General features: G+C 54.6%; 3 protein-coding genes across 3 annotated transcripts; 1 reads left to right on the top strand and 2 right to left on the bottom strand.

Annotated features, from left to right (window-relative positions):
• On the top strand, positions 1–10,892 carry JOSD1 (Josephin domain containing 1). Its single transcript, XM_036761638.1, has 5 exons — positions 1–188; positions 1,235–1,998; positions 7,922–8,050; positions 8,241–8,435; positions 8,842–10,892. Exons 2-5 carry the CDS (start codon positions 1,814–1,816, stop codon positions 8,939–8,941), a joined length of 609 nt encoding a protein of 202 aa, XP_036617533.1. The 5' UTR covers positions 1–188; positions 1,235–1,813; the 3' UTR covers positions 8,942–10,892.
• Positions 10,893–11,881: 989 nt separating this feature from the next.
• Positions 11,882–14,780, bottom strand: TOMM22 (translocase of outer mitochondrial membrane 22). The gene is made up of 4 exons (XM_036758708.1): positions 14,617–14,780; positions 13,308–13,426; positions 12,856–12,973; positions 11,882–12,518 (listed from the first exon to the last, which is right to left on the bottom strand). Exons 1-4 carry the CDS (start codon positions 14,755–14,757, stop codon positions 12,444–12,446), a joined length of 453 nt encoding a protein of 150 aa, XP_036614603.1. The 5' UTR covers positions 14,758–14,780; the 3' UTR covers positions 11,882–12,443.
• Positions 14,781–15,775: 995 nt separating this feature from the next.
• On the bottom strand, positions 15,776–22,242 carry CBY1 (chibby family member 1, beta catenin antagonist). The gene is made up of 5 exons (XM_036760438.1): positions 22,200–22,242; positions 20,036–20,147; positions 18,065–18,170; positions 17,867–17,985; positions 15,776–17,210 (listed from the first exon to the last, which is right to left on the bottom strand). The coding sequence occupies exons 2-5, from the start codon at positions 20,111–20,113 to the stop codon at positions 17,130–17,132; spliced, it is 384 nt and encodes a 127-aa protein (XP_036616333.1). The 5' UTR covers positions 20,114–20,147; positions 22,200–22,242; the 3' UTR covers positions 15,776–17,129.
• Between the last annotated feature and the right edge of the window lie 3,909 nt (positions 22,243–26,151).

The following is a 26,151-nucleotide window of genomic DNA, read 5'->3' as shown; positions in this document are numbered from 1 at the left end:
GGGGCGGGGTTCGAGGCCGACGAGAGAAGGAAGAGGGCGTTTCCGGAGCACGCGCCCGCCGGGCGAGGGCCGGTGACGTCGAGCACGGGAACGAGCGCGCGCCCCCGGGGCTCGCTCCCGCTCCCGCTCCTCCTCCTTCTCGCCACCCCCCTCCGGTGCCGAGGTCTGGGCCGGGTCCAGCGGCGGAGGTGAGTGTGGGGGACCCGGGCCGGAGTAGAAGGAGAGCCCCCTCCGGGCTTCTGCACCCCCAGAACGGAGCAGGAGGGGCCTTGGAGAAGAAGGGACCGAGCACTAGGGGCTCTCTCCTTACAGGGCTCTTGGGGGGGGGGAGTGAGGAACGGGGGGATCCCCCTCTGCGGTCTCCGGGGGGGCCCAGGACGAGGGGACCCCCCCGGAGAGCTCACGGGGGGCTGAGAATTGAGGGGGTCCTCTCTGAGGGCTCACGGGGGGCTCAAGACGAGGGGATCCTCCTCAGAGGGCTGGGGGCCCCAAGGACCGTGGGGATCCCCCTTTGAGGGCTCAGGGGTACAGTGGAGCCAGGGGACCCCCCTCTGAGGGCCTCCCCTTCCAGGGCTCACTGGGGCTGAGGATGAGGGAATCCCCCTTATGGGGGTGCAGGCGGGGGGCCGAGGACAAGGGGGTCCCCCAAACTGCTGTCCCCAGCTTCCCTTGGGGGGGTTCCCGTACCTTGTGGGACCCTGAAGGTTAAGGATCCCCTTTCCCCTTCCAGGTCGTGCACCCCCTTAGAGCTGCCCAGCTATTTGGGGCATCCTGAGGAGAAGGGGGTCCCTGGCCCCCTCCAGCCCCCCTTGGGTGCTTTTATAATATTTGGGGAGCCCTGATGAGGAGTCACCCCCCAGTTGTCCCCCAGCCTTGTTCCTTGGGGCAGCCTTGTTCCTCTGAGGCTACAGTGCCTCCTCCCAGATCCCATTCCCTTGGCAGGGGTCCTGGGCCTTGGGGTGGGCATGATTTCTTGGCCCTCACCCCTTGCCCCTTTGGAGGGGCTTGCCCCAGTTCTCGGTTCTCTCCCCAGGCACAAAACCTTGCCCTTGGGGCAGGGATTGGGGCTGGTCCTGGCGTCCAATTCTCCCCGCTCTCCCACTTCCTGGCTGGGCTCCCTCCCCCACCCCATCCCCCTTTCCCTGGGTCTGGCCCTGCTCGCTGGCTCCTGGTCCTTTGCAGGCCACTTGTTGTGGGCTGGGGATGCTGATCAGAGTTCCTCTGTCTTCCGCAGGGCCCTAGGAGGAGCCCGAGGAGGGCATCGGCCGCCTCTGCAGCGCTGCCCTCTTCCACCTTGGCATGTGTCGGGCAGCATCTTGCAGTTCCCAGAGGGATGGAGCCCTGCCCCCAAAGGCAGGGGTGTGGTCCCTGAGGCCTCGGGCGGCCACCTGCTAGCCTGACCTTCCTCTGATTCATCCTCTTCGTCAGCCTGAGGAGATGGAAGAAAAAGAGAGATGCGGCCAGGCCCCCTCAGCACTCTTCAGCTGAAGTTCCCTGGTTCCCTGGTTCCCCGAAGCAAGGAAGACGGGACGATGGTCCTGGGTTTTGAACATTTTTTCGGTGTCCAGCACTTTACCAGTAGAGATAATGGCAAAATAAACTGAGGCATAAAGAGTTGTTTTCTACTGAAAACAGGATTTTTTGGAGGTTTTTGTTACTGCTGCTGTTTCCAGCCTCCGGTCTGAGATAGATCATGGCCCCTAGAGACTGAGGTGAACCCCACCAACCCCGGAAAGACCCAGGAGGCTGCATTCCTCCTTGGAGGGGAAGGGTGGGGAGCTTCTGAGGCCGCCTCTCCCCGGAAAATAAAAACATGAGTTGCATGCCATGGAGAGGTGACAAGACCAAGTCAGAATCATTGGACTCGCCCCAGCCAGCGCCCCCCCAGATCTACCATGAGAAGCAGCGTCGAGAGCTGTGCGCCCTCCACGCGCTCAACAACGTCTTCCAAGACAGCAGTGCTTTCACCCGGGAAACGCTACAGGAGATTTTCCAGAGGTAGGAGAATTACTTTTCCACCTAGGGTCCTCATCCCCTGGATGCTTGGGATTCCTCATTTTCTTGGGGGAGGGGAGGGAGTGAAGTTTGTCCCGAATTTCCTTAAACGCATTAAACGCCGCATGCACACACACATGCCCCTAGAAGTGACCCTCCCTGTCAGAAGACTGAAAGCAGGCCTGCCTTGGGACAGGAGCTTGGCCCTTCTGAATTCCCTTTTTTTGTGTGTGTTTTCTGAGGTTGTGAGGATTATTTCTGCAGTTTCTGGATGGACCCCAAGCAACCCTGGCTGTGAGCCTGTCAGACCTTTCCAACTAGAAGGAGCTGGGCCTGCTTGGGACTCACCCGAGAGGAAACTTAGGGATCCCCTGGATGAGATGGCCCCATATGGAACGGGGATGCCAGGGGACCTCTTTCCGAGTTAGAAATGCTGCCTCGCTTTGAAAGCACCATCTCTTTTCTGTTAAAGGCTCTTGATCTCAGTGTGCTGACTAAGTTTTAATGGCAATAATAACTTTATTTGTAGGGATGCGTGGGCAGGGACCTCCTCATCGGGTGGTGTGCGGAATCCCCTCCATTTAGGAACTGAGGCCCAGGAGGTGAAATAGCTCACCCCAGGATCACATCATCACGTTACATGGAGGAGGTGTGACTGGCTAGTGTCCCCGAGCACTTCCCGCTCCAAGTCTTTCTTGTCAATAGGTACCCCAGGTGTAGAAAAGAAAGATCAGCCACCTTTTCCTCTGGCCTTTTACTTGGCACCAGAAAAGTTCCGAATGACTGGTCTTAAAAACGTGCTGCTGCCTCTTCACCTCCAGCTGCTAAGGAGCTGACAGGTGCCTCTGAGGCAGGAGGGAGGCTGGACTGGGCCTGTGGGAGAAGCCATCAGCCCGTTTCCTATGACTGGAAGAAGAAGAAGAAGAAGAAGAGAAGGCCTCATCTCTGCTTGGCAGGGCAGCGTGAGGGGCTCCAGAGATGAATAAGACCCTGTCCCTGGACTAGACTGTGAACAAGGCAGGATGCTTTGGGCTTTGCGGCCAGTTGAATGGAGCCAGCTTAAGTTGGTCCTTGAAGGAGAAGGGCAGGATTCTCGTGGGGGGCGAGCAGGGTTCAGAAGTGTTAGAGGGATAGAAAGTGGAGGGTTCGGTGCATGAAGTGGGAGCAGGGTGAAATGAGGCTGACATAGGAGGCCTTTGAAATGCCGGGCCAAAGGAGTTTGGACTTCACTTGGTAGGCAGCGGGAGCCGTGAAAGGTTGCAGGGCAGGGGAGTGACAGCATTAGAACTGGCGGTTAGAAAGACCTCGACAAGTAAATAGAAAAGAAGAGTGAGCCGTGTTCACTAAATTCCCCTGAAATAAACCGCCAGATTTTTCTTTTCTTTATTTATTTGAACATGTAACTGTAGTCCGAGAAGAGAAAGGTGTGCTGTAAGGCTGTAAGATTCTCAGCCTAGAGGCAGGAAGGCCTGCATTGAATCCTGCCTCAGACACTTAGGAGTTGGGTGACCCTGGGCTAGTCTCACTTTGCTCATCTCTAAAGTGGGGGTGATAATAATAGCACCTACCTTCCAGGGTCGTGGTGAGGATCCAGCAGAGAGTAAATTGCAAGTGGTGCATAAATGGTAGCTCTTACCATCATTCCTTATAAACCACAGAGAAGGTGCTGTATGGGAATAAGTAGGATTTAAACATAAGGAACGGCTAAATTCAGCCAACCCAGAACTTTCAGGGGAGGAGGATGGACAGAGGGTGGACTCCACAGGTTCTAGAGGTGCGATTAGGCTCTCTGATTGAGGTGACTTGGGAAGGCGTTGGCGGCAGCCCCGGGAACATAAAGGGCTTTTGAAAAGTTTCAGCTAACAAGGTATGTGAGGCATTTGGTGAGAGATCCAGAGTACCCGGGAGCAGTGGGCTCATTGGTCCTCGTTGCCCGCCCTGGAACAGTCGCCGTGTTGACTGGCAGTGTCCGGAGTTGAGACCTGACTCTGCCCCTCGGCAGTCACTGAGCCTCTCTGGACCTCCATTCCCAGACCTCCGCCTGGTCAGTGGGCGGTGGGCCTGGCAGGTTCAGCCTCTCCCTCCAAGGCCAGCGTGGAGCAGCAAGTCTGTGCTGGTGTGATTGAGAAGGTACCGCTCCGGCCATTGTGCTCGGCTCCCAGGCTGAGTGCAGACCTGGCAGCATCCTGACTGTCACAGGAGGGAGAGGTCAGAGTCTCAGAGGCCATGGAGTCCTAAGACCTTCATTTTGACAAAGGAGAAGACCAAGGCTCAGGGAGGGGAAGGGGCTTGGAAGAGAGCATGCAGACTGGTCTGCCCTGTGACAGGCCAAAGGCCCTCAGATCCAGCACCCTCATGGTCCGGCTGCAAGATGGGCCTGGGGAACCCGAAAGACTTCGCGGGGGCCCCCGGTCCTCCACAGCTGGCCCTTCTTGGGGTCTCCTTAGTTACAGGCCAGAGAGAGCGAGCTGTGGGTAAAAGCCTCCTGGATGGGCTGGGTTTGGTGACAGGCTTCCTGGTCCCTGCCTGTAGAAAGCTGGATTCCTATGTGAGGCCAAGCAGGACAGACAGAATGACCCAGCAGACCCTTGGATGGGTCAGCCCTGAGGGGAAGGCTCAGGCTCTCGGGCTGGCCACAGAGAGCCCTGCACCTCACAAGTGGTGGTTACCACGGCCCTTAGTGCTCCTGGGATACTGTGAGAATTTGATTCTAAGCAGGAGGAGGTATTTGGAGAAGTAACTCCACCTTATCCAGAGGTGGAGAACCTCCGGCCTCGAGGCCACATGTGGCCCTCTAGGTCCTCAGGTGCGGCCCTTTGACTGAATCCAGACTTATTTGTTCTGTGAAGTTTGGATTCAGTCGAAGGACTGCACCTGAGCACCGTCTAATGCAGCAGGCCAGTTTTGTGGCGGGACCATCTGCCTTTCCCAGAATTAATCACAAAATGCTTCCTCTGTGGCAAACACTAACCTAAGGGCTGGAGGGAGGGACAGCTATGGAAGACTGAAGAGTCTCTGCCCTTCAGGAGCTTTTAATTAGTGGAACGATGAAGCTTACCTGCAGGAAACAAGCCAGACAGGATATAATTAAGTGTCCGATTGTGTGATAGCATCTGTGAATGGAGTAGGAATTCGGCAAAGGGAGAGTTTGGATGAAATGAAACTTGAGGTGAACCTGGGAGGAAGATCAGGGTTGGAACTGGGGAGAAGGCCCATTCCAGGAAAGGGGCAGGGACCCCGAGGGATGAGGGCAGGAGTGAGCATGGCATTTATGGGCCAGAACTAAGAAGGCTGTGAGGGCCTGGGAGGTCAGGTTCAATATGAATGCCAGGTCCAGTTGTTGTGAATCCGGAAGGGAGCATTCCTGACATCTGCCTAAAAGGCCAGCCTCCTAATCGGACTGCCCACTGAGAGGCGGCTAAGGCGGTGAAGAAGGCCTCGGGCCTTGACACTGACCAGCTGCAAGACGTTGACCCGCTTTCAGCTCCATCCTTCTCCAAGCTGCTCAAAGAATTGTCCTAAGGACCTTGACTGCCTGAGCCACGCCTCCACTTTAATGCCCAGAGGATAAATAGAAGGTCCTGGCCTCCAGCTCCTGCCCCCCCCCCCCCCCCCCGCCCTCTTAGCTCCTCCTTCTTATTGGCTCCTCTTTGACTTTCTCTTCCTTAAGGATGCCAGTTCTGGTGCTGGCTCCCTTCTTTTCTATCTGTCAGTCAATCTGTAAGCCTTCTTTGGTTCTCCAGGGTAACAGCTTGGTTCCTCAGATTACCTTGTATTTACTTATTGAGGACATGTGGTACCCCCCAGCAGGGCAGGAACTTTTGCATGCTTGTCTTTGAACTCCAAACCCCCAGTCCTACTGTACTTATGTTGAACTCGAAGTTTTTGGGAAGATTAATCTGGAAGCCATATGCATAGGGTGGCCTTAGGAAGCTGTTTCAGGGGCCCATGTATGGAGGAAGAGCCCACACCAGGGCCAGAGCCGTGGGAATGGAGAGGAAAGGACAGTTAACAGCATTTGGGCAATGAAAGACTCAGAAATGATGAGATTTTTTTGAATCTGTGGGATGCTGAGGTTAGATACACAGCAGGCAGACTTCTCTGTGGGCAGAAAATCAGGAAGATTAGAGGCATGTGATTAATTTGGTGTGACCCATGGGAGTTTGAGAAGGAGGGGGACAGGGTCAGAAGAGAGTTGGGAGAGGCGTGTGGCAGGCAGACCAAAGTTTTTGGCAGTGGTACAGTCCCCAGGTGAGGAAGAGAAGACATCAGGGCCCACCGTTCTCAGAGATCTTAGAGACCCGTTGTCAGAGCTGTCCTGTAGTTTATGGAAAGGCCACATGCAGAAGAGAACTGAGCCTGTGAGGCTGTGAGCATCCAGAATCTGGAGAGGCAGAAGAGGGAGGGAGGGAGGCATCCTCTGCACGTGCAGAGGAGTGGAGTATATCGGGAAAGGAGGAGGGAAGGGAGCCCATTTGGGAGGCCAGGCTGATAGCAGAGCCTCATGCAAGGGAGAAAGGCCAGGGAGAGCTTCCTGATGGAAGGCCTTGAATGCCAGGCCAGAAAGGTCAGACTTAGCCTGTCCATCTTTTTTAGCGTTTTTGTAAGTAGAAGGCACTTTCCATTTAGATCCAGAGGCAAGTGGAGGGAGTTAGCGCTTCCCAGAGACACCACCCTCCGAGTCAGTGTGACGGAGGAGAGAGAGCAAAGTGGACTGTTGATGGCGGTGGCACCCTCCCCTGCTAAGGAGAGAACAGCATGGCCACTCTGCCAAGGGAAGGGGCTGTTGGCAGGTCCCAGTCTACCAACTACGAACGAGCCAAGCCCTTGTTGCAGGCAGTCTTGAGAGCTCTGGGACTTTCGAATAAGAAAGTGACACGGTAAAAGCAGTAGCATTCTGGTTTGGAGGTGGAAGTGTGGTTGAAGAAATAGGGCAAGGATGATTGAGCCTAGTGAATATATAATCTTGATTACATCACCTGAATGGGTGTGTACTTGAGGACCCCATGATTTCACTAGTGTAGGGATAAGGCAGATGGCATGAACACCTTACTAAACACTCAGTGGCCTTCTGTGGCTGAAAACATTTATCCGTTAGTGACCAAGCTTCTGGTAGTGAGCCTTTCTAACCTGAGTGAGGCCAGTCCTGGTATGGCAGGCAGTCCATTTGTTGTCAGGCCTTTTTAGCTCAGGGGAGGGCCTGCCTGACTTGTACTTCTCTGGCACGGCCTTCCAAAATCCAGGGTCCCCAGCACTGAAGTATAAGAAGATAAAGTAGAGCCGAATGTCACAAGAAAACCCAAACAGTTAAAACGTAGGGAACCCCCAGAGCAGTGATGAAAACACCCACCGTGACGTGCTCCTCTGACTTACACAACGAGCCTTGTCCCTTGTGTGTTAGGGACTATGAGAGTGGGTCTGACAGGCCAGCCTGCTTGGGAATTCCATAAATGTGGGTCCTCCAGGGAAAATTAGTCCCGTCCTGTGGGTACAATTTCCTGACTGTGACACATAAAAAGAGAGAGGCTATCTCCACCCAGACAACTGCACTTTGAAGTAGACAGGTACAATTATAAAGAGTAATGGTTGAGTAAGATCCAGCAGCCTCTTCACATCCAGGGTGGCATTGGGCAAGAGGCCACATAGTGTGGCAAGGGTGCTAGATTGGCTGTCAGGAGGCACGAGTTTGAGTCTGGGCTTTGCCACTTCCTAGCTCTGCCCTTCAGCTGGTTATCTGTGAAACAGGAACCCCTGCACTACCAATGGATCACAGAGTGGTTGGGAGAAAAGCACTCTGGCAAGCTTCAGTGCTAGATAAATGAGTTGTTGAATGGTCTCCATTAAGTACCATCTGGGCACACCTGGGATGGGCACAGAGATCCTGACAGATCCCAAGAGCAAGCCCATCTCCCTCTGTTGTTTGCAGGCTGTCTCCAAATACCATGGTGACGCCCCACAAGAAGAGCATGCTGGGAAATGGGAACTACGATGTGAACGTCATCATGGCAGCCCTTCAGACCAAAGGCTACGAAGCGGTTTGGTGGGACAAACGAAGGTAACTGAAACCAGATCTGGCTGGCTGGAGACTGACCCTGTATATTGTGGTGGAAGCCAGTTTCCAGCAAGGTCACTCTTCAGCCTTGTGATTGATGGCATGAGTGGGCAGTGGATGATTTGGCCTTTCTGGTGCAGCGGCTTTGGGGAGCAGCCTGTTTCAGAGCCTTGCTTCATTTCTCTCTCCTCAGGGATGTCGGTGTCATTGCCCTCTCTAACGTCATGGGCTTCATCATGAATCTCCCCTCTAGCCTCTGCTGGGGTCCATTGAAGCTTCCGCTCAAAAGGCAGCATTGGATCTGTGTCCGAGAGGTGGGAGGCACCTACTACAACCTTGACTCCAAGCTCAAGGTGCCTGAGTGGATTGGAGGCGAGAGTGAGCTCAGGTGGGTCTTCTGCTGCTTTGGAAGGGAGAAACTGCTTTGTGCTTTGGGGGCACTGACCAAGGAAGGCCTGGGGTGAAGGTCCCATTCCCTTCTTAGCTCCGTTTTCCTCCTTGGCTTTCCAGAAGGCCACAGAAATAACTTGAGAGACTTGTAAGGCTTGAAATCTCCCTCTAGAAGGCCACAGAGAGTGTTGCATGCATTCATGGTGCATTAACGTTGGACGTGAATTTCTCTATGACAGGTGTGACCCCCACTGTTGCAGACAAGTATGAGGCTAGCCAGATGCTGACCTCCACAAGGGCAGAGCATTTAGGACTTTCCCCATTTTAGGGAGTCGACTGCCCTGAACTGAAGTTGGCCATGCCTGCAGCCTTTCTCCTCTCATTAGTTTGCCTTCTTCCCACAGGAAATTTTTGAAACATCAGCTCCGAGGAAAGAACTGTGAGTTGCTCCTTGTGGTCCCAGAAGAAGTGGAGGCCCACCAGAGTTGGAGAGCAGATGTCTAATAGAGCTCGCTTTTCTTTCTCTCTCTTCCTCCCTGCCTCCCCCCTCCCCGAGAGCCTTTGTTGTCTCATGGCCTCTGTCACCATAGGTCTCTCTCTCTCTCCTGCCCCCACATCTTTTTGGGTTTGTCCTTCCCAGACTTGACAATGCAGTAGGTCAGCTGGGAGGACGGCCGCTCGTTGCTGGAGAAGGAAGTGAGGATGTGGTCCAAGTTTCTTGGAGCTTGCTCTCAGAGCAGAGGCGGAGAAAGGAAGGTCCTAGCATTGACTTTCTCTTTCCTTATAGAGGTCACATACTGGACTTGACCCAACCCTTGCTGGAGTTAACCACCTGCTGCCCCCGATTTGGAGATGCTGCCTCCACTTTCCCTTTCCTGTCACACTAATGAAGCCCAGATGACTGGCTTGGAGGGCCAAAAGCATAGGGGTCTCTCAGGAAATCATTTTCATAACCTTACTTAGCAATGGTACAGCATGCTGAATGACTCCAACCCTCAGCCCCACCTTAACTGAGAATATATCTCTAAAGGAAAGGGGCCGGCCTGTTTTTCAAAAGGAAAATTTCTTTAAATTGGGCATTAGTTGAATTCTGCCATGTTTAGGAAGGGCAAGGGTGGGCTAGCTACCGGTACACTAAGTGAGGGCATGGCCTGGCCTTTCGGGTGGCTTGTCTTAGGAAGTCCCCACCATTTCACTACAGGGTGTGGAAGCTTCAGGGGAAGGACATTGTAGTAGGAAGGGAAGTGGATGTCTTCAACTTCGCCCCCAAGTGTCTGAATGAGTTGAGAACATTCTTTTATAAAGGGATTCTAGTAGTTGAGGACTGGAACAACATGGAAGGTGGACTGGGAGCAGAGGCAGCTCCAAGAGCCAGAGCCCTCAAATTGGGTGGCGTGAGCTTTGTGGAACGTGGCCTTTGACAAGTTAGCTCAGGAATGACCTTTATCTGTCAGCTGACAGCCCTTTTCAGGTGGCCACTTTCCTCTCATAACTCTGGAATATGAAAGAGCAGAAGGCATGGTGACTGAATGGAATCTGAGCAGCTGTGGCTCCCTTAGAAATGAAGGCACCGGGGTGGCTGTTTGGCTGTTGTTGACGACGGTGCTGACGGTTAGGCTACAGGGCCACACTGGGCAGACTTCTCTCTGGCAGCAGAATCAGGACCGTAGGACGAGCCTGAGCAGGTCTAGCTGGCCTGCCCCCTCAGAAGCTTTCTCCCACCTGTGACTGGAGCGCATGTTTACACCAGCACTCTTCTGCACTTACCTACAATCCAACAAGGCCATTTCTTAATGCTGAATGATGGCGGCCAGAAAGCAGTTCCTGCATCATCCCCTCCCAGCACCTGGTCGCAACATCTCCTGCACTGTTTTCCACACTAGACTTGCTGCTCCCCCTTGGCCCCTTGAGGAGCTCTTTACCCCTGCCAGATGACATTCCATTCACCACCACCAGCCAGAAGATCCAGCCAACTTTGGTGGGCCTGTAGGAGGGACTGTGTCCATGACAGCAAGCCATTTCTTGGGAAGGAAGCTGCTTAGTTCCATGCAAATGGCACAAGAGGCCTCATGCACATGGAGTCCACAAGCCAATGGAATATGCAAAGACGCTTTACAAACATTTCAGGGCTGGTTTCTCTGTTCATATCCAACTCTGGTGCTCAGGAACAGGGACCCACGCTGATGCCCGAGGGCATGGAGACCCCTATCTCTCCAAGAAATGGGGTCCCCAGCCCTATTGCCCATCAGTGGGCAACCCGAGGCTGTTTATTTTTCTTGCTTCCCTTCCTCCCTTTTGTTGGCCTTGTGCTGGGTTTGTTTACAGAGGATGTATTTTGTTTAACCAAATATTAAAAAAAAGGAAAACTCTCCACATATAAATCCCATTTCTCGTCTGTCTGCCTGAGTTCTGTAATTAAGTATGTAAAAGGAAAAAAAATAAACCCTTTTCTTTATTGTGTTGTTGATTGATAAAGGGGTTTACCTCTCAGGGTAGTAGATTTTCCTCATTATCCATTTTGGGCCAAGCTAGCTTGCTTGTAGCCTACCCTGCTTTATAGGCTTGGGCCCAAACCTGGCTCTTTTGCTTGTCTCCTGGTGTGACCTTGGACAAATCACCAAACCCAGGTGGACCTCGGTTTCCTTACCTGTGATTCCAGTGATGCTTTCCAGGCTTAACTCCTATGGTCCTAATTCATAAACATTTACTAAGAGGTGGGAGATGGAGTACTTTCCAATAATGAGTTCTATCTGAAAAGCTAATAGATTTTTCACAAACAAACCTATTATGACATAGGCACTGGTGGTGGTATCGCCAAGGGTGTAAGTCCTTGTCAGGCAGGAATCGGCTCTCCCAAACCATCCTCCTAGAGAAGACCTAGAAAGACCTTTCTGTGAATCCTGTCTCATTTTGCCACCCCAAGCCATGGGAGGCCTTTCAAGTTGCTAGGGCTAAGAAAAACAAGACTGGTAGCCAACCTTCTAGAGACCAGCCTGTCCATCCTTTGCTGGACTGGTCCTTGGGAGGCGGACACACTAATTCAAAGATTCCCAACTTTTTAGTCCAGCCAGAGCAGTTCATATACAAAATAAAGCCAGTGTTTTACTAACTTAATTGGTTACTCACCCTGTGCAAATGGCTTTTTTATAAGGCTGTGGCAAACTCTGGGGCCTTCTCCATTTATCTGACAGCAGGCCCTGGAGAGCTAGCCCCACCCAATGCAAGGTGAATACAAGGCACCATCTGGATGAGATTCTTAGCTAAAGAAGTAAAACATGGAACAGAGGGTCTGGCCTTACCTTTTAATGACTTTCCTTCTGGAAATATTGTCTAGCTTAGGGGCACTGGGTGGTTATGCTACTGGCGGTAAAATCTAATCCACAGAAGCCTCTGGGGAGAATCACTGCCCCAAAGAGGGAGACAGACAAGCCATGTGGCCAAGCCTTGGAGTTGGAATCATTTTTAATATTTAATACAAAACATTAGTGCTGACTTCCTCATACACACGTTGCTTTACAGGGCAAACAAAAACAGCCAGCACACCAGGAGGAAGCCATGCCCCCCCCCCCCCCCCCCTCCAGAACACACAGATTCACAGTGACTCTTGTCAACCCCACACTTGATGCACTGGGTCTGAGTGAGTTCTCAATGGTCAGGAGCGCAACCCTGCCGACTTCAGTTCCCCCAGGAAAAGGCAAGGGATCCTTTGATTGACAGCAGCTTAGCAGTGGGGATGGGGAGGCCAGAGCTGGGGTCACTGCATCCTTGTACTCACTTGTGGCAGAGGAGGAGCACTGAAGAAAAAACTCGTGCCAGTGTGGGGGGCAAGGCTGAAAGACAGACACCTCTAGAGAGAGGGTGGGGAGGATTCTGCCCATACTGTTCAGATGGTTCAACATGCCCCCCAAACCCAGAAAAAACAAAAACATTTCAAATAATCAACAGCTCGCAAACGGTTGAATTTGAAACTTTTCCCTTTCAAGCAGTCAAATGCGGCTCATCTTCTCTAAATCTTTCCAGGAAGTGGAGGGAGGGCCCCTGGCATCCCTCCAGACAGCCCCGTATTAGGCCCAAGGAGTATCTGTAAGAGAAGGGAAGGAGTCACGAGGAAGCACGCGGCTGACCACGGCTAGCTGTTACAAGGCTGTCCAACCAGCAAAGGAACCCCCTGAGATCACCTGGCTTGTCCAACACAGACTCCATCAGTGGGACTCAGAGTCTGGGGGTTCCTGTTCAATTTGTGGATGGAAAAAACAACCCCCGAGGCCCTGCTCACTCCTGGACTCGCACATCTGTCCACGCGCTCACATACCCAGATGTATCCATGTTCATTCAAGTGAAGGAGGGGCCGATCCAGCCTTGAGCGTGACCCAACGGCTGTCGGGGTCCAGATCTAAGCCCGCCCTCTGGCTCCTCACCTGCCGCTGCTGTAGCTGCTGCTGCTGCTCCATCTGTAGCTTCTCCGTTTCAAAGACAACGGGGAGAACGAGGATCATGAACGAGGTGGTCCCGATCCACAAAGCTGCCCTGGAGAACCTGCCCCAAACCACAGAACACAGGGTGAGTCTGGCATGTGGAATCCTTCCTGGCACAGCATGTTCTCCAGGCTTCCGTGGAAGCTTTAAAGGAAACCCACTGGGGTGGTGGGAAAGTGGTAAGCAACCTTAGGCAGCATTTCACCTCTGGGCCTCACTTTCCCTTTTTGTAAAATATGGAAATTTCCTACCTCCCAGGGATGCTAGGAGAGAAACCACCTGCTATAGATTATCTTCACTTTTAAATGGGAGCATGACAGAGGAGTCAGAAGTCCTGGATTCAAATTCTGACCCTGAAATGTACGAGTTCACTAAGGATGGTGGCACCAGCTCACCTGTACATTTTCTGGGCCACTGTGAGGGAGAGGTCAAAGGTGGCTCCCGCAGCAGACCGGACGCTTTCCGGGAACATCTCCGTCAGGCCCCACAGTCTCTCGGCCAAGGTCTCATCAAGCTGCAGAATCGAAGGAGAAGGTGAAAACCACAGCCAGGGCCTGGTGCCCGGCAAACAGCCTGAGTCAGAGCAACGAGTGAAAGCCCAGCTCTGCCTTCTCTCTCTGACCCCGGCTCTGTCAATTGCCATTGGGTGCCTCAGTGTCCTCCTCTGACCATCGCTGAAGGCCCCTGGGCTCTGGATCTCCTCTGTCCTCCGGCTGTCCTCCTCCCCCTCCCGGTTCCCGTCATCCCCTTCCTAGCAAGCCCCAGCAGAGCACAGATCACAGGTTTAGAGCCGCAAGGGGCCCCAGCCCTCACCTGACAATAACAACAGCCGGCACTTATAGTCTACCACGTGCCCTGGCGCTTCTTGGACTCTCACAGCAGCCCTATTATCCCCATGTTACAGAAGAGGAAACTGAGGCGAGCAGAGTTAAGTAACTTGCTAAGTGTCTGAGGCTGGATTTGAACTCGGGTATTGCTGACCCCAGGCTCGTTAGGGATGAGGGAACTGAGGCCTAGAGAGCTTCCTCCTAGGGAGGACAGGGGAGGCCGATGAAACGACAGGAAGCACAGCTAGTCAATTACCAGCGAGGGGGATGCAAAGGCCTCCTGCCCTGGGGGGCTCACCTGCGCAGGGGGGTGGGCCGGGACAACGGCACCCCAGTAACTCCCCGGCCCTGGAACTGAGCTGGGTTCCAGTCCGGCCTCCCACGGCTCCCGGGAGACTCTGCGGTCCCTTTCAAATCGATACTACGAGGGGGTCGGCGCAGGGGCTCTGAGGCCACACCCTGGATTCAAATTCTGACGCCTCCCCTCGCTGCCCCGGTGACCTTGGGCCAATCTCTTCCCCCTCCCCGACCTCCAGAATCTCCTGGGCTCGGTCTTGAGTTCAAATCCCAGCTCTGCCCCTAGTCCCAGAGGCCTCCTAGGCTGAGCCTCGGTTTCCTTAACCGTCAAATTTCAGACAGCCTCGGACTATCACCACCATCTGCCCCCGTACGTAGTCGGTGCCTAATAAATGCTCGCTGCACGCACACGGAGGAGCCTTCGGAGTCGGCGGCCTAGGCCTCAGTGTCCTGGTCCGTACAACGGCCGGGGGCGGGGTAGCCTCGGGGCCCCGCCCCCTCGGGCCCACGCGCTCCCGCTCCCTCGCCCCCCACCCCTCAGCCGCCAGCTCGCGGGCGCCCGGCCCGGCCCCGGCTGCACCTCTTCGTCGTCGTCGTCCTCCAGCTCCTCCTCGACCTTCTCGGCGTTGCTCTTCTGCAGCAGCTCGTCCGCCGACCCCGCCGACCCCGACGGCGACACGGCAGAAGCGGGGACCGAGGCGGCGGGCGAGGCGGCAGCCATGGCTCTAGGGGACACCGGAAGCGGAAGGGAGGAGGCGAGGCGCCGGCGGCCGGGCAGAGCGGCCGGGGAGGGGGGCGGGGCTAGGGAGGGAGGGATCTCGAGCGCCCCCGCGCGGCCCGGAGGGAGGACGGACTCCCCCGAGGCCTTTTGATTCGAGGCAGTCATTTCCGCCCCGGTGCAGTCTCAGGGCCACACGTGGCCGTGTAGGTCCTCAAGTGTGGCCTTTTGACCGAATCCAGCCTTCCCAGAACAAATCCCTTCATAAAAGGGTTTGTTGTGTAGAACTTGTCCTCAGGCCAGGTCCCAGCAGAGGCATCCCAGCCTGCCAGCTCTGCCCTTCTGGTCCCAGATCCTCCCAAGGCTCTCTTGCTGTGCCTGAGGATCCTTCCACACACTGTCCTCGAGCTGGCCCAACGTTCCCAGGAACGAGCAAGCTCTCAGAGGCCCGCAGCAGGGACTGCCCTGGGCACTGTGCCACCCACTGGTAGAACCCACCTGGAAAAGAGACAGACATCCACAAGAAAGTGCCAACCTGGCAGGCTGAGCTCCTTAATGTAGATGCCAAGCCAGGCTGGTCCGTGAGCGCGTGCCCTGCAGGGAAGGGAAGAAATGAGGATCCCCCCAGGAGAGACAAGTGGGCCTGGGGCAGCCCCCATCACCATGCTGAGGCTTGAGCCCTGCCACCCTTTGAACCCCAACTGCAGCCAGTCTGCCGGGTGGATTCCTGCCCCTTGTGTTTGCTCACAGGTCTGGGGAAACATGAATTTCTGTCAGACAGGGGACAGGGAAATTGATGTCTCTAAGACTGGGTGACCCAAGTCAGGTACCCCAAGACCCTCACTGGAATACTTATTTTTCCATTGTTATCAGTGTTGATAGACACCTCCTCTTCCAAGGCACAGAGACAGTGAGCCCATTGCCACGAGGGGCCTTTGGTCTGAGAGAGACGCCCAAATGACCATCCTTGGATTAATAAACATGCTGGCCTTATTAGTGAAATGATGAAATTACCCAGAAATGTCTCTCGAACCTTTATTGAAACATCACACAAGTCTATTCGTGTTTTTCTAAGATCATTGAACTCAGTCATTCCTTCTAGCACAGTAGTATTCCATCACATTCACAGACCACAACTTTTTCAGCTGTTCCCCAATTGATAGGCATTCCTGAAATTTCTAGTTCTTTGCCAAGACAAAGAAAGCTGCTACAAATATCTCCACTGACACATTTCTGACGTTGGACCGTTGGCCAAGGCCAAGGACTTTGGTGATAACAACTTCTGAAGCTGTGGCTGCAGCTGCTGCAGGAAGGAGCTGTCCCTAGGCTGCACCTCCCAGGATGGTGGCAGAGAGCTCTGGGCTGGGGTAGCACAACTATTCCCAAGGCTCTTGGGCTGAGGTTCCTGGATTGTCTCCCTTGGGATGTGAGGGGGCACGGTGGTAGCCTGACTTGCCTGACTCTCCCCCAGGGTGCCCTGATGCTTCAGTGAGGCCCGGCTCGCCTGCCCTAAGGGTAGAGTTGGGGGGAGTGGCAGTGCACCTGCAGATGCCTGCTGGAAGCAGGGCTGATGGCTGCCTGGGCTGGGCGTGCCGCCCCTTCTAGCCTCTTGTGTCTATCTGCCTGCTGGTGGGAGTCGGTCAGCTCTCATTTCCCTTTTCTGGGTAGACAGGGAAGCTTAGAGCCCTAGCCGATGATGGCATCTGGCCTTTATGTTGTCCTTTAGTCTGTAAGGCCTCTCCCTGCCATGTTGGCCCCTAAGAGACAATGGCACACCCCGACCTCATCAGAACCACCTGTGAGTGCCCACTGTGTGACCTCCCTCACTCTCTGGCCCACCAAAGGTCTGGTTCCACCTGCCCTTGAAGCACAGAGACAGCCCATCTCCACAACCAGGCCGCTGAGGGCAGAAGCACATTAGCCACCACGAGATTGATTTCACTGTCTTTAATAAAAGTGGAAAACTACAAAAACAGCCCTGCCCTGAGAGCAGCCTGAGGAGGAAGGTGCTGGATGAGCTGCTGAAGCCGCTAAGGAGAGGGACAGCCCAGGCCGTGGGGCAGGGGCCAGAGCTGGACCTCCGGCGGCCAAGCAGAAGCATGCTGATGACCAATCTGAGGCATGCACCTCGCAGGGAAGGAGTGCGTGGGGCTGCTCTTCCTTCCATCGCTTCAGCTCTGGACAGGGCTGCTTCACCACATCACCCTGAGCTTCCCATGCTCTGCATTGAGTCCTCATCCTCTCCTGGCCCAGAGGCATGGCTCCAGCCAGTCCGGCACGCCGCCACCCTTCGCCAAGAGGACGTGTACACCGGGGCCAGCCCTCCCTCTTCCCAGATCCTCGATACTGACCCCTGGGGCTTGGCGCCTCAGACATCACTTTCTCCTCCGGCTAATGCTCTTCAGTTCATCCAGCTCCTTCTCCATGAGGTGGGACTCGGCCGTGGTCTCAGAGAGCTGGAAGAAACATGGGAGATGATCACCGGGACGCTGGGGCCTGAAGGTTCTGGGCCCTCAGCATGGCTGGCCCTCCTGTCTGGAGACAGGTGAAAATTGAGGGATCTGGAAGCCAAGGGATGGGCTCTTAGGCAGCCTGAAGATGCAGCTGCCTCTATGGGGAGAGATTTTCTGACCACCTGAGGCCCGTGTCAGAAACAAAACCAGAAATAGGGACCATCTAAGAGGCACCACAAATAACGACAGGGTGTGTGGGGGGTGTTCTTATGGGGCCAAGGAACAGCCACTAGCGTGGCTCACATATTGGCGTATCAGGGTAGACAGAGCACCTCTACCACCCGGATAGCTCACCTGCAGCTGGAAGGGGCCAGGCCTGTCTGCTCCACAGCAACACCCACCATGGCAGGCCCGACCCCTCACCATGTCCAGCAGGACTCCCTGGGCCCAGCCCTTCACCATGTCCAGTGGGATGCCCCAGGCCTGACCCTTCACCACATCCATGGGAAGCCCTGGGCCCGGCCCCCCTCACCTTGTCCAGTGGGACGCCCCAGGCCCAGCCCCTCATCATGTCCAGGCTCAGCCTCTGTGTCCAGAGAGACGCCCTGAGCCTGGCCCCTCACCATATCCAACAGGATGCCCAGGGCCCAGCCCCTCACCATGTCCAGCAGGATGTCCACTTTGAGCCGCAGGAGATTGTTCTCTTCTTCCAGCTGCTGGTTCCTCTTCCGCAGCCGCTGGGCCTCTCTACGGTCCCCGCCTCCACAGGCTCCTGACTCTGGGGGAGAAGAGTAACAGAATCCATGAGGGCCCCCCTCCCTAGGCAGGGGCCCTAGGGTGCAGCCCATGCTTCTCACCTGCTATCCACTGGCCATTTTCAAACTTGAGGCTCTGCCCAGCCAGGTTCATGGTCGGCGTCCCATAGTCCAATCCCAGCTCCACCTCCCGTGTGGATCTGTCCAGCTGCGGGGGACAAACGGATCAGAGCCCAGTTCAGTGCTGAGCCCAGAGCCCGATGCTCCAGGAGCGCTTCCTAAAGACTCTGCCAGGGGCAAGCAGGGGGCCTAACAGATGGCACCAGACTGGCCTTGAAGAGGAAGTCCTGGTTCTGTAACTCAATACTCTGTGAGCCTGTTTCCTCACTTAAAAATGGGGCTGATGATCTCTGCCTGTCTCAGAGCTGTTCTGATGATCCACTGAAATAATGTGTGTGAAAGTGCTTTGTAACTGAAGTATGGTCCAGACCAGATGAGGCTACGTGTCTTTGGAAGCCTGCGCCGGCCTCCCGCATGCCAGGCCCAGCCACCTGCCACGCAGACGGGGTTTTATCATCAACATCCCTCGGTGCACAAGACTTGATTCTGTCTTCACAATACAGAAATGGAAGTAGCCAAGACTGTGGCCCCTATTCTCAGGGGACAATCCTGAGGCTCAGAGACAGTGATGTGCCCAGAGGCACAAGGTTAGGGATCAAAGGAATAGTTCTTTTGTCAACTGTGCCAATCACAGACAGAGTTCCCTTCATCAGAGCCTTACTTTCCTCATTTCCAGTTGGGCAACACAGCTCCTCTTCTTTCCTCATTCCCTTCCCCTCCCTCTGTCCACCCTTACCTGCGGGGCTCGGCCTAGAGGAATCGACATGTAGATTACGGAAACCTCCCAAGATCTACTGGGGATGAGGGCTAGATATCTTCCTTCAGAACCCCTCTTAAATCCAAATCTCTCTGGCTCTCGTTGATTCGCCAACAGCAGGTCCCAGACCAAGTCCCACTTGGTCACTGTCTGGGCCTGGATGGCTGAAAGTGAATGTAGATACCAATTGTTTCTGTTTTGGCCAGAACCCCTGAGGGTCTTTGCCTCCCATTCCTGGGCTCTAGCCTGACCTGGCTTTAATCACTGAATGGGTGTAGCCTTAGTCACACTGAGACCCGGGAAAGACCTTAGTTTAAAATAGCCTCTATTCATCCTGATCTGTATCTTGCTGTGAGGCTGGTGACCTTGCACAGCGCTGGGACTGCAGATTTCCTCTTATTCCCCTTCTTCTTCTCTTGGTGCTGGCTGGGGCCACTTGGAGAAGGACGATGCCAAACTGGACCAGGCCACGGGGATGGGCAGGGAGATTCTAGGCCTGAGAAGGGACCAAGCTGAGGACAGACTGCACTGTCTAACTAGGAGCAATGAGTACAAACAACAAGTAGATTTTGAGGTGCTTCCTCGTGCTAGAACAACAGAACAGGCTGCCTTGGAAGGTTAGGCTTTATAGGGCACGTCAAGGTTTGCAGAGAGCTCCACCATAGCCTGTAATCCTTACAATAACACCGGGCACTAGCTACTGTGCCCATTTTACTGATAAAGAAACTGTGGTAGAGAGAGGTCTGGGACCTTGCCCGAGGTCCCCCAGCTACTAAGTGGCTGAGGCCACATTTGAACTCAGGTCCTCCTGAGTCCAGGCCCACTCTCTGGACTCTGCACTATGGCACCCCAGCCGCCTCTAAGTTTCCTGAGGCCCAGATGGATATGGTGATATCATAGAGAGCATTCCAGTAGGAGAACATGCTGAACTGGATGACCTCAGAGGTCTTTGCCAGCGAGGAGATTCTATAATTTTATTCACGTGATATTGGGAGAATGACTTCTGTGCCCTTCTCCTGGAGCGATGGAGAGGCAGATTGGGCACTGGACACTAGACACCACGGGAGGGGGAGGATCAGGGGATAAGAAGCATGGCCTGGGGGCAAAGGAGGAGCTTGCTCCACATCTGCCCTCTATGTTTGGGGTGCCATCTCCTAGTCTAGCTGGGGGAGTCCTGCCCCTGTCTCCCTACTCACAGAGTGCAGATTGGAGAGAGATGCAGACTTCCGCGGGGGGGTCTTCTTGGGGCTGAACGTATTTCCAAAGAGGGGCATCTCTGGTGGGCTCCCAGTACAGCTCTGCCTTCTCCTAGAGCCAAGGGAAGAAAGCAGGGAGACATTAGGTGACTACTGTGGGCAGCCTCTGTCACTGGGCCTAGGTCACAAGGACATGCTGCCCAGAACCCGGACCACGACTTCTCTCACCACAAGATGCTTTATTCTATTTTGTTTAAGTCCTGTCCTGGAGTGCAAATGGCATGTGGCCAAGGGCCATTCCTTCATCAATTATCTCTGGGTCCCAATAGCGGGCACTCAGAAAGGGTGTGCCAGCCCTGTGGATGGGAAAGTCTCAGTCCATCCATCACCGGACTTAATGAATTATGTTTGCAAATGGTAGAGAAAAGGGAGAGCACAGGACACTGAGACGGAAGAACAGGGCGTAAGTCACTCCCCTAGTCTAGGCCTCAGCTTCATCATCTACAAAGATAGTGATTAAAAGGCTTTCGTTGTTCACCCCACACGATCATTTAAGGGTTACTCGGAGGCAGCACAGGGCAGTGAAAAGACCAGGAGGCCTGAGAGCCTTATGAATGAGGAAACCGAGGCCCAGAAAGGCTGCCTGGCCTTAGGTCACACAGGTAGTGAGCGGCATGTCTGGGATTTGAACCCAGGCCCTTGGGCGCTACATCCTGTGCTCTGGCTGTTACCTCAAGGCCACGAGATGGAATATTTCCCAACACTCAGCAGCCCAATATATGTAAAGCAGACCCAACCCTGCCCTGGCTAGGTGGCTCAGCTGGGAGCCTTCTTCTCCCAGCTCATCCACTTCCTCCATTTTAATTACTGGCAATAATAATCCCTCTACTATGTATCCTGCCTGAAAGAATGCTACCAGGGACATGTAAGTATAAGCAGGCGTGAGAAAGGAAGCATCGTCCACATTCTCCCTGGAGCCACTCAGCCTGCACCTTCCAAATGTGCATCAGGGAGCCGATGACCTTCACAAGCCACCGCAGCTTCGGACAGGGCAGTCCCAGAGCTCCCCCCCGTGAGAGTCACCACACGGCCAGGCTCCGTGTAGACATCGGTGCTGGCATTACCGCTGCCTGTAACTGATCCGCACATGCAGACACATTCACCACGGCCCACCCCGAGCCAGGTGGGCACTGCAGGTACAAAGAGGGACCCCCTGGAGGATGCCACCCTTGGAGAAGGCGGGCAGGGTCGTGGACATCCATCCGGATGAGGACCACAGCTTTAGAGACTGCCAGCCCCAAGCTTACAGATGAGGACAAGGAGGTGGGTGAATGCCCAGGGTAAGTCGGCCAGGATTCCTGACTGATGTCGGGCAGTCTGTCCGGTCTCCCCTGACTGCCTCTCCTGGGCAAGTCACTCCCCCTCTCTGAAGGGGAGCAGCCCCAATACCAGTGCCCTCAACCCCCCAGCTGTGGTGAAGGAAGGAGGGAGAGCCCCTTCTCACCTCGAAGGCACTAATAAGTCTTAAACAGCCCTGCCCCAAACCCTGTAACCAAGTATCCACCAAGCATTTATTATGCTCCAAAGGGAGCTAGGGAGACAGGACAAACATCAACACAGATCATACGACAATAGAACCTACTATGTGCAAGGTGCTTTACAATCAACAGAGAGGGAAACCGAGGCAAACAGGGGTGAAGCGACTTGCCCAGGGTTACATGGCTAGGAAGCATCTGAGGCTGGATTTGAACTCAGATCTCTCTGCCTCCGGGCCAGTGCTCTATCCACAGGTGCAAAATCATTTAAAACACGAATATTAAGCACTAGTGTGCCTGGCCTCAGTGTGGGGGGCTGGGGATACCAGGCACGAAAGAGCCTGCCTTTAGAGACCTGACTGCCTACAGAAGGACCAACAAGTACACTCAAAAGAGTCCACGTGCAATTATTAGGTGCCTACTGTGTACCTGGCCCGGGACGGACAAGACCTTGCCCTCAGGAAGCTTACATTCTATTGACACAAGCTCACGAAAACCCAGGACTCCCCGAGCACAGGTCAGGCGCCTGCGGTGTGTCTGGCCCAAGGGGGGCGCTGTCAATCTCCTGGGAGGGACCACACGTTGACAGACACAAAAGGATCCAGGCCCAGATAGCAAAACGCACGTACCTGCGGGGCTCCGCCTGCGCCCGCCCGCCGGCCCAAAGTCGCGCAGACTGAAGTCCCGCCGCTGGCGCATGCGCAGCACCGCTTCGGGCTCTACCACTGCCTGCGAGCGGGGGTGGAGCGCAGATTGCTGGGGAGGCGGGAGTGTGTCAGAGAGACGACGCATCCGGTAGAACTGCCGTGAGGTTCTTCTAACCTTCTTGGGACGACACCAGGAGGGTCAGCTGGATATGCTCCCCAATACAAACCGGGAAACGGGAAAATGTCGCCTTCCCCCCTGTGCTCCCTACGCCCATTGCGCTCGCCCCCAAGCCAACCATAGCGGCTCCGAGGTGCGACCAAGGAGGTCGCCATAGTAACGGCCACGCGGCGTTCCAAGACGGGCTTGAGTGCACGCGCGCCTGCGCACACACACGTACGCGAAGGAATGCGGCTTTCCTTGGGGAATAGCTGGGCTCCCAGGAGCAGCGCGCGTTCTTCGCTCGCGCGCACGACGGGAGCCGGGAAGGGCCAACGGCGGGGTCGCCATGGGAACGTCAGAACGCACAGTAGGCCGGAGCCACGATGGACGTCCGCCCCGGCGGCCCCACCCCAATGGGGCCCTATCTCTCGGCCCCGGGGCGTCCCGCGGGGTGTGGAAGGGGACGCTCTGCTGGGGGTGTGGATCTGGGCCTGGGACACACCCGGCACTTGAGGGATCCTTGGCGGGACCGGTCTCGGGGCAAGTAGCTGCCTCCCAGCTCAGGTAACGGGCCGCCCTTCACGACAGCGCCGCGCTTTACGGCTCATCTCCCCCAGCTCCACCCACCCACTCTCTCTCTCTCTCTCTCTCTCTCTCTCTCTCTCTCTCTCTCTCTCTCTCTCTCTCTCTCTCACTCACACTCTTCTTCGCCCCCATTTTATAGCACGCGAACCTGAACAGTAGGCCCTCAATACGTGCTTATTCTGTCTCTTAGGATAGAATGAAGCTCCTTGAGGGGAGCCCACAGTAGGCCCTTTGCAAGGGCCCATTGAATGAATGGCTGGGGCTTTGCCCTTTTTTGTATCTCCAGCCTCAGCACAGTGACCCGCACACAGTAGGTGCTTACTAAATGTTGTGTGAAGAGCCTCGTGTTCTAACGGTGCTGGAGAATCTGTGCCCAAGGCCATGGGACTAGTTAGTTTGGCTCTGGACAAATTGATTGGTTGGTTAATAGTAAGTGACAGAGGGTGAATCAGAGTCTGAGTGTGTGGAGGTTGGGTTTAGACTGGGAATGAGCATTTATTAAGCACCTACTGTGTGCCCCCACCCCCGCACTGCACTAAACACTCTACAACGTCATGTTTGTATCATCGGGTTCCTTCCAGACCCAGCCCCGGAGCCCCTTCCTGCACTGACCCGCCTTGGGCTAGCTCGCACCCATGTTGTCCCTTCTCCAGTGGCAGCTGTTTGGCACCTCAAAGGCAGCCCTCATGACCCCCAGAGTCTTCTGTTCTCCATTTCCTTCGGCCCATCTCACAGACTGTAGATGTGAGGCTCTTCCCCAACCTGATTGTATTCCTCAGGGCTCAGGTTGCCTTCTGACCTGGGGGCCTCTGTGCTGATGGAAGCCGGGGTCCTTAACACATTAGCCTTACCTCGACAGAAGAGGTATGACCTGGACGGCTGGGCAGTGGTCAATTCCCTGGCATGATGGATCCTGGTTAGGAGGGCCTCTAGAAGGGGGCACACAGAGTAGAGTAGGGAGTCACAACATGGGAGCTGGCCTTGCTGTCACCTTCAGCTGACTCTGGGGACCCTGGGCAAGTCCCAACCACCCACTTGGCCTCAGTTTACCCTTATATAAAATGGAAGGATTGCACACACACACACACATTTTACTCAGAACTTAAACACCAAGTAAAATGGGCATTTCTCTATACAGAGTAGAACATAGAAGGAAAATTGTGCCTGGAGCTGGAGATTTCTCTCCTGGATGCCTTGCTTCTCCGTTAACTTTATGGCTGGGGTAGTTATCAGACATAACAGCACAAATTAAAAATCCATCCAGATGCCTTATTATACCAAAATGACAAGCCAAGCCAGGTGACTTATGCACAATCCACTATGTGATAAATCCCACACATGACTGTCAAAGCCGGCCTGCTTGGCTCGGGTTACTTCTGGCCTTCTCTGCTATGCATTTAAAATAAAAAAATGCTTAGTCCACTGGTTCTCTCCCTTTTTTCGGCCAGCCCTATGGCCAGCCTCTTCCCTCCAGCCCCTCCAGTGGCAAAAACCAAAACCAAAATCCTTGTAACAATGCATACTCAGAGCAGATTCCCGTGTTGACCCTGCCCAAACGTGACACTCCTTTTGCATGCTCGGGGGCCCTTCCAATTCCATATCTGGTGCTCCTGGGAAATGCAGCCACAGGCCCCTGGAACAGAGCTTGCATGAATCGCCTGGCTTTGCTGTTATTTTTATGTAATAAGGGATTATGATTTTACGAGTATATGGATTTTTAATTTGTGCTGCTGTGTTTCATGCCCAGCCTGCCTCCTCATTGTTGCTTCATGGCCTAAGAGAAAGGTCAGAAGGCGGAGGGAGGGCCTGTGATGAGGCTGGTCCACGTCTGGAGGTAGTGAGCGGCCTGTGCACAAACAGCCCCTCCCAGCCTGAGAAGGGCAGGGCCCCTCTGGACCAGGGTGCTCAACCTCCTAGTGTACGCATGCACTTGAATGAGACACACTGAATTTCACCAGCCTTGGATTTCTTTTCTAGTCCCATACCTTAAAAATGTGGTTCTGAGGAGGGGTGCGCAGGTTTCCCAAGAGGAGCTGTCCCCAGAAAAGGTTAAAAGCCCTACTCTGTCCTCTCCAGTCCAGCTGCTCCATTTTACAGATGGGAAAGTGAGGCTCAACAAGCTGATGTAATTTGCCCAGAGTCCCACAATGATGCATAGACTAGCAGGGAATTCAAATCTACTTCTGACTCCAAATCCATTTCTTTTCTGCAAACTAAGCCCGGCTGCCTTGGAGCCAGGGGCCAGGGAGAAGACGAGGCCATAGTCTTGATGGTTCGCTGCCTTCGTTCACCTTCTCTGCCTTTTTCAGATTTTTTGAACTTAAAGAAATCTTAGAGATCTTCAGGCCTAATGTCCCATTATACAGATTAGGAAGCGGAGGCTCAGAGCGAGGAAGAGGCTTGTCTCGGGTCACTGAGCCAGCTGTCTGCTCTGGGATCCAAGTTGGTGTCTCCTGGCTCTTTTCCCAGTTGGAAGGACCAAGCGCCTCATGCTAGGCTCTCCCAAGTGAGTCCCTGCGGATGCTGCCAGCCACCCTTGGCACGTGAAGCCAAAGTGCCCCGGCCCCTGTGCAGCTGCCCCCTAGCTTGAGAGAGAAGACGTGCAACACCAGGTCAGTCTGCTGTGAAGCCAGACCCGCCATGGCTCAGACTGGGTCTCAGGCCTCTGGCCCTGAGAGCTCCAGTAATGACACCTAATAGTCATGGCTTCTCCTAAAGCCTAATACCCTGCCTGGTGCGTAGTAGGCACTGTATAAAGGCTGGTTCTGATGATTACTGTTTCTGCAGGGCTCTACCGCTAGTTTACAAAGCCCTGTGAGGTGGGTGATGCCAATACGATCTGCACTGTGCAGATGAGAAAGCTGAGGGGGATTTCCCCCAAAGGGCATAGCTTGTAATAGGCCTTGAACCCAAACCCTGTGCCTATGGACCTTTCCCCTGTGCTACATTGGCCACGCAGGGGCATTGTAAATCTTGAGGAATGATGTTAAGGGCCCCCAGATCCCCCTTTCAGGGGCTCACCTTAAGGAGCCAAGGTGGCCTTGCTCATTTAACATCTGCTGGGTCCTTTGTCTGAGAAATCTGCCTTGTTTCTCCTGAGCAGATGGATCTTGCTTGGTCTTTCCCACCCTCTGGTTTCCCCAGATGGTCCTGAGTTATTTGTGACTCCTGTCAGCTGGTGGATCAGAG

Source organism: Trichosurus vulpecula, chromosome 5 (assembly GCF_011100635.1).
Source record: "Trichosurus vulpecula isolate mTriVul1 chromosome 5, mTriVul1.pri, whole genome shotgun sequence".
Classification (NCBI taxonomy): Eukaryota; Metazoa; Chordata; class Mammalia; order Diprotodontia; family Phalangeridae; genus Trichosurus; species Trichosurus vulpecula.
This window is presented reverse-complemented; position numbering and strand designations above follow the sequence as displayed.